Genomic DNA, 6,967 nt, shown 5'->3' with positions numbered 1-6,967 from the left:
GGTTATGAAGTTCTTGACAAGTTTGAGTAAATTTGGAGTGGAAGCTCCTCAAGAACTTGTAGAAATTGTTGAAGGGCATGTAAGTGGAAAACGCCATGGAAATGGAGTGGGTAAGGTGGATGTAAAGAAGGCTCGTACAGAGTGATAACGGGATTTGAGGGAATCTCATACGGTGGTTTTGTTTTTTTTGTCTACAGATTCTCACACTTTTATAACTGGTTTTTGTATTTCGGGTACAAATAGTTGCAAATTGAAAAAGTTGAAGGAGTTGAAAAAAAATATTTAACCAAGTTTCACTATTTAAATGGAAAAGATCGAATAAATTAGAAAATACTATTCAAGCCATTCAACTTAAAAAATTAAAAAAAATAAACTAATCCTACACCAAAAATGTTCGACCACTATTTTAGAGATGAATGAGTTGAATATTTTCCAACTCAATTTTGTTCAACTCGACTTTTTCAATTTTAAACAACTATTCGCAGCATTCGTATTTTTTTTCATAAATCAAGAAATGAATACAAGTTGGTTTTACTACTGCCGATTCCGATTCCGATTCCATAAAGAAACGAATTGTAAATTCTACGGATTTGTATGAATGGGCCTCATAAATAGACCCATTGAGAATATAATGCATAATGAGGCCCAAATAACACGTTTCTCTGTCCGTCCCCTTTATCTGAGAGAGAGGCTCTTCTTCTTCCTCTTCTTCTTCCTCTTCTTCTTCTCAATTCACGCCCATCGAGTTTCTTTCTTCTCGAAAAATCTCGCGGGACATTTCCCGGGCGAGGAAAAAGGTAAAATTTTGGCGGAGAGAGATCGAAGAACCTGACATTTTTTTTAGTTTCTTGGGTTGTTTTCTTATGTCGTAGAAAATTTCAAAACTCAGCTTAACAGTTAGCAATAGGGTTCTTGGAATCAAATACCCAAATCTAACCTCGTTTTAGCTAAGATTTGTTTATCAAGGTTCGATCTGTTTTTCTCTTTTATGTCTTGGTTTAAGATCTCTGTCAACCACGTGAGTAGTAGCTTTAGATGACTTAGGAAACAACACGAAGCAATCGCAGAACATGTTTACAAAAGCTGCCTTTTTTTTTTTTTGTGGGTTCTTCTTGTGTTTTTGCTCAGATTTATTCTGATCTAATAAACGTGTTTCGCTTCTCTGTTTCAGTATAGGAATCTCCAAGTGTATATTAAAAGAGTCCTGATTGCTTTATCTTCGAGGAATGCTAATAAACTTAGGTTGGTTGTAGAAAATGAATGGAGCAGCTTTTAAACGGGTAACTAGGAGTAGTACATCTGGTTTGAAGCAGATTAATGTAGATAGCGGAGTAGAGGTTAATAATCCAACTGTTGTCAATGTATCTGAACAAGGCAATGCCTCTGTACCTCTAAAACCATCTGAGGCAGGGATTCAAATGCCAAATGATGCAAACGGAGTTAGGGATAATAGAAAGGGGAAGGAAGTACAGAAACCAACCCCTCAAACCGGGAAGAAGAGATCTAATACCAAAACCAAGTTTTCTGGCTCATATCGTGAGCTTGTCATCGGTCTTCCTTGCCGTGGACAATTTGAAATCCAGCGGTCCAGGTCATCTAAGAGTTCGAAGAGGTTAGGAGGAGGTGGTGAAAGGAATGTGTTGTTTTCAAGTCACAAGAGTGCTCAGAGATCTAAAGATGCTGCTGCTGGATCATCTTCGGTTGCTGCTAATAATACACCTGTAGGTAGTAGACCAAGGAAAAGGAATAAGACTACGAAGAAAGGGGAAGTTAGAGAAGATGATGAGTACACAAGAATCAAAAAGAAACTTCGATACTTGCTAAAACGGATCAACTACGAGCAAAACCTTATTGATGCCTATTCTTTAGAAGGCTGGAGACGTTCAAGGTCTGTCTCTTGATGACGTTTTATTTGTTGTTTTTGCATTATTCATGCGTTATGCTAGTGGCATTGGTATCGTCTGTGAGATTTCACTCAGTATTGTTGGTTATGTGTTTTTGTAGTGTGGAAAAGCTAAGGCCGGAGAAAGAGCTTGAACGAGCCACAAAGGAAATTCTGCGATGCAAGGTTAAAATTAGAGATCTTTTTCAGCACCTGGACACACTCTGTGCTGAAGGAAGCCTTCCAGTGTCTTTATTTGATTCTGATGGAGCGATTTCAAGCGACGATGTAAGTGAAAACTATTCCGCAACTCAAGCTTTATTCCCATGTTTTTTCCTGCTCGAAGCAGTTTGTGTCTGTTGAAGTATTGATAATACAAGCAATAATTAATCGCAGATCTTCTGTGCAAAATGTGCTTCAAAGGACTTGTCTGTTGATAATGATATCATACTATGTGATGGGTTTTGCGACCGAGGCTTTCACCAATACTGTCTTGAACCACCTTTGCAGAAAGATGATAGTAATAATCTCTGGCCTAGTTTTTTATTAAGCACTTCTTTTTGGTGTTTATAAATGACATGATGGTTTTCTTATTTGTAGTTCCTCCGGATGATGAGAGTTGGCTATGCCCCGGATGTGATTGCAAAGATGACAGCTTGGACTTGCTTAATGATTCTTTAGGGACAAAACTTTCGGTCAGCGACAGTTGGGAGGTATGTATGTCGATTTTTATTGTTAAAAGAGGAGAAGATACATAACAAGACACCTGACTTGAGTTATTTTGTGTAGAAAATATTTCCTGAGGCAGCAGCAGCGTTGGCTGGTGGAGGTCAAAATCTGAATTGTGATCTTCCGTCAGATGATTCTGATGATGAAGAGTATGATCCAGATGGTGTGAATGATAATGAAAATGATGAAGATAACAGTGATGACAGTGACGAGTCTGAGAACGAAGATGATATTTCTGATTTCACATCTGCATCTGACGAAATGATAGAGTCATTTAAAGAAGGGAAAGATATAATGGCGGATATAATGGCCCTTCCATCTGACGATTCTGAGGATGATGACTATGATCCTGAAGCTCCGACTCGTGATGAAGATGAAACACAGGAAAGTTCAAATTCTGATTGCACATCAGACTCTGAGGATATTGAAACTTCCTTCAAAGGAAATGAGTCTAATCAGCAAGATAAAGTTACACCACCTGAGGATCCTGGCAGAAAGAAATCTCAGCTCCCGTATGATGCCATTTCAGAGTCAGATGCTGTGCTTGATGATGGTCTTGCCGGTGTTCCCAGAAGGAGGAATGTTGAAAGGCTAGATTACAAAAAGTTGTATGATGTGAGTGTATTCTCTCATTTTCTTGATAATTGAACTTATATTTGGTTTTTGGAAAAAACCTCTGAATGATTTCTATCTTTTATTGCATGGTATGTGCAGGAGGAATATGAGAATGCTCCATCTTCCTCAAGTGATGATGATGATTGGGATAAAACTGCACGAATAGGAAAAAAAGATTCCGAGTCAGAAGATGAAGGGGACACTGTGCCTCTAAAACAATCTTCAAATGCAGAAGATCATACTTCTGAGAAACCTAGACCAAAGTCGAAAAGGGCATCGAAAAAGGATACTTTAGAAGTGCCACAACAAGGTCCTGGAGAAAATGGTTGTTCTGGTGAAAAAATCAGCTCTACAGCATATAAACAGACAGATCCCAAAACTCAGGTAATATATATAAGCTGTCTTGGTGCTTAAAGGCGTCAATTTTATGAAAAGCTATTTGAGTTAAAGGATTCCTCTTTTATGCAGAGATTATACATATCCTTTCAAGAGAATCAATATCCAGACAAAGCAACGAAGGAGAGCTTAGCCAAAGAGCTACAAATGACAATCATGCAAGTAAGAAGTTTCTTCTAGTGAATTGTTTTGTTGCTTTCTCCCTTTTAGTCGACCTGTTTCATCTCTGCTAAGAGCTGGTTATATCTTCTGTAGGTTAGTAACTGGTTTAAGCATAGGCGTTATGTAAATAGCAAACCTGTAGTTTCAGAGGAAGCTGTCGAGAAGTCAAAAAAAGGCAAGGAAGGTGAATGTGGGAGATCTGTTGCTGGAAGTAGCAAACAAACTACTATGGAAACCGAGTCAGTTGCAGGGAACAAAAGTGTAGCATCGGCATCAACCAGTCCTGGATCACGGAAAAGAAGGAGAAGGTAGATTTTAGACTCAATCCAGACGGTTTATATCTAATGCAAGGACATACATGAACACATACTCCCAAAAACCCCTTGAAGACATGAAAGCATCGGGTTTGTTCAGTTTGTTACAACATTTTTTTGGGGTTCTTTGTGAATCGGAAGACCTCGAATTTGAGGCAAAAGAAAGAAAGATTTCTTCAAAATGAGAGGGATAGGTTTATTTTTAACAGTTACATAAGTTTCAAAAGACTTGTGTTTATGATTATGAAAGGTTTTGTGTAATCGATAAAGGTGCTCTCGTTTAACCGGATTGAAACCATGAATTAAACCGGTCAAAAATTGCTGGCTTATAATGATATTAATTAATACATGAGGCCCATAAAAAGCCCATCAATGTTTATGACACAGTACTACTAGTCCGGAACTTGTTACGTGTATCAGAAGGTAGAGGAAAATGAAGAAGGTGCTGAGAGTATACGGCGGCGTTTTAAGGCTGGTGAGGCTTTTGCCGGCGGACACGAGGCCGTATTACGCCAAGTACGCCAGGGAGAACTTCGTTAATTACCGTGAGGTCGACCAAAGCGAAACATCTCTGGAAGAACTCTTCCAACGAGCTTACAATCACTCACTTTGGGTACTCAAGAAGGTAACAAAGATTCTGGGTTTCTATTGAAAACGTATACTATTCTAGTTCTAGGTACCCTTTGCGCTAATTATCCATTTTCAACCGTTTGCAGTATTCGATTGACGAATCCGCGGGGAAGAGGTTGAAGGAGATTTGTTTTGAATGATGACGCACACAATGTGTTCGACGTAATGTCCCTGAGAAGGCTTGGACGATTTGTTAAATGGGTACTATCAGTTATTCTACTTTTGAACTCAAGTCTTATCAATACTCTAATAGCTATATCAAGAACAGAGGTTGGTCATGTGTAATTTTCTTTCCGTTTTGTTGTCTTGACTTTTATGTGTGTTTGACTGCTTGAATTGGTCATTTGTCTTGTTTGAGTAGCTTCTTGTTTGTTTCCATGAACCTGAATAAAAATGTTTACATTCTTAAAGAGTGTGAAAACATCCCCAATCCTTAATCTTTATCTTTGGGTAATGAAAGTAACTAATCACACACAATCAAAGGAGCTGTGGCAGTGTGAAGTAATAACGAGCAAAAGAGTAGGGATTGTTTGGGTACTACAAATATATATGTAGCAATAGCAAAGGGACAAATCAATTACATATAGTAGTCTAACGCCCTAAGAGTTTTAGGTCCTTGTCGGAACTCTAAAAATCTTATATGAAACCAACCTAACCAAAAAACAAAGTCTTTTACGATTGTTTTTTGCTTCTGGAGTTAAAAAGAAAAAAAAAACAAAGTTGGATTGGTTCATTTTATGACAAAAATTTGACCTTTCCTCTTATGTATTTTATTATTTTAGTGGTTTTGCCAAGTCGTGGAGTTTCAGTTTTTTTTTTCTTCCCTACTACCACACACGTGTTTGCAGAGTCTCTGCACGTGTCGAACCTGGTACATGTCAGTTAGTAAATTTGCTTCTTTGTTTAGTTTAAGTGTCTGTGGTTCTTTTATGTGTCTGTATGTTCATAAATTCATAACTACTACTAATAAACATGATAATGGCAATATTTAAAAACAAACTTTGTATGGTTTTGTAATATGGATTTATCGAATACTAATACTACTTAAATATGAATATGTGTGTGTGTGACATTTATTACTTGTTTTGTGTAAGACTATGGGCATTGGTGTCCCATGGTTTTTGGTCCCCCAAATTTAATATTATTACTTTGAAAGTTTCTTATTTCTAGTAGGAGCATTGGTGTCCCATGGTTTTTGGTCCCCCAAATTCAAATTCTGTTTTTTGCACTTGTTGCCTAAGGATGACTGCAACTCAAGTAACATATTAACTAATTAAGCATGAATGCAACTCAAGTAATGTTGGTTGAGCAGAACTTGCAAGTAACTGCTGTAATTAGCTATACATCAGTAATAAAAAAAAACACAATTGCATCAAACGGGCTTCTTGGTCTTACCGTAAGAGAAGAAAACACTTGCTCCTAAGCTTAAGTTTTTGCAGTCAAGAGGAGCTTCAAGCTCTGAGCTCACTGAGATTGTTTCAAAAGTTCCTAAAATCTTGGGAATGAAAGGGGGCAAAAGTATCAGAAGATACTATGATATCGTCAAAGAGATTATAGAAGCGGACAAGAGTTCCAAGTTTGAAAAGTTGTGTCATTCTTTGCCACAGGGTAGTAAGCAGGAGAATAAGATCAGAAATATTTTGGTTTTGAGAGAATTGGGTGTGCCTCAAAGGTTGTTATTCTCATTGCTCATCTCTAATCACCATGTCTGCTGTGGAAAAGAAAAGTTTGAAGAATCACTCAAGAAGGTTGTTGGGATGGGTTTTGATCCCACCACCCCAAAGTTTGTGGAAGCTTTATGCATTGTTTACGGATTGAGCGAGAAAAGACTAGAAGAACACTTCAATGTCTATAAAAGGTTTGGCTTAACTGTTAGCGATATATGGCAACTTTTCAAGAAGTGTCCTGCCTTTCTTGGATACTCAGAGAATAGGATATTTCAGACATTTGATACCTTAAAGAAGTGTGGTCTGTGCGAAGATGAGGTCTTGTTAGTGGTCAAGAAGAATCCACTATGCTTACGTGCTTCAGAGCAGCAGATATTGAACTCCTTGGAAACATTTATAGGCTTAGGATTCAGCAGAGATGAGTATGTGATGATGGTCAAGTGCTTTCCTCAGTGCATTGGTTATTCTGCAGAGATGGTGAAGAAGAAGACTGAGTTTGTGGTAAAGAAGATGAATTGGCCACTAAAGGACATGACTTTGTTCCCTCAGGTACTTGGTTACAGCATGGAGAA

General features: G+C 37.9%; 3 protein-coding genes across 5 annotated transcripts in view; all 3 read left to right on the top strand.

Moving 5' to 3' along the window:
- On the top strand, positions 686 to 4,336 carry LOC104746337 (homeobox protein HAT3.1-like). 3 transcript variants are annotated; one of them, XM_010467795.2, is made up of 9 exons: positions 686 to 797; positions 1,254 to 1,888; positions 2,005 to 2,170; positions 2,279 to 2,402; positions 2,483 to 2,595; positions 2,672 to 3,226; positions 3,326 to 3,610; positions 3,695 to 3,784; positions 3,878 to 4,336. In XM_010467795.2, exons 2-9 carry the CDS (start codon positions 1,257 to 1,259, stop codon positions 4,094 to 4,096), a joined length of 2,184 nt encoding a protein of 727 aa, XP_010466097.1. In that variant the 5' UTR covers positions 686 to 797; positions 1,254 to 1,256; the 3' UTR covers positions 4,097 to 4,336. The 3 variants fall into 3 exon arrangements, with proteins under 3 accessions (XP_010466097.1, XP_010466095.1, XP_010466096.1); XM_010467793.2 differs by having other exon boundaries at positions 691 to 797; positions 1,172 to 1,888; XM_010467794.2 differs by having other exon boundaries at positions 715 to 966; positions 1,172 to 1,888.
- Positions 4,433 to 5,132, top strand: LOC104746338 (LYR motif-containing protein At3g19508-like). The gene is made up of 2 exons (XM_010467796.2): positions 4,433 to 4,723; positions 4,815 to 5,132. The coding sequence occupies exons 1-2, from the start codon at positions 4,532 to 4,534 to the stop codon at positions 4,866 to 4,868; spliced, it is 246 nt and encodes an 81-aa protein (XP_010466098.1). The 5' UTR covers positions 4,433 to 4,531; the 3' UTR covers positions 4,869 to 5,132.
- The window catches only part of LOC109129088 (transcription termination factor MTERF4, chloroplastic-like), a 3,350-nt gene continuing 2,613 nt past the window's right edge, over positions 6,231 to 6,967 (top strand). Inside the window, exon 1 of the mRNA XM_019236702.1 lies at positions 6,231 to 6,944. Within this exon, the coding sequence (XP_019092247.1) occupies positions 6,231 to 6,944 (714 nt within the window). The remainder of the gene's footprint in view (positions 6,945 to 6,967) is intronic.

This window comes from Camelina sativa, chromosome 15 (assembly GCF_000633955.1).
Source record: "Camelina sativa cultivar DH55 chromosome 15, Cs, whole genome shotgun sequence".
Classification (NCBI taxonomy): Eukaryota; Viridiplantae; Streptophyta; class Magnoliopsida; order Brassicales; family Brassicaceae; genus Camelina; species Camelina sativa.
The sequence above is the reverse complement of the archived record's forward strand: the minus strand, read 5'-3'. Positions and strand labels throughout refer to the sequence as shown.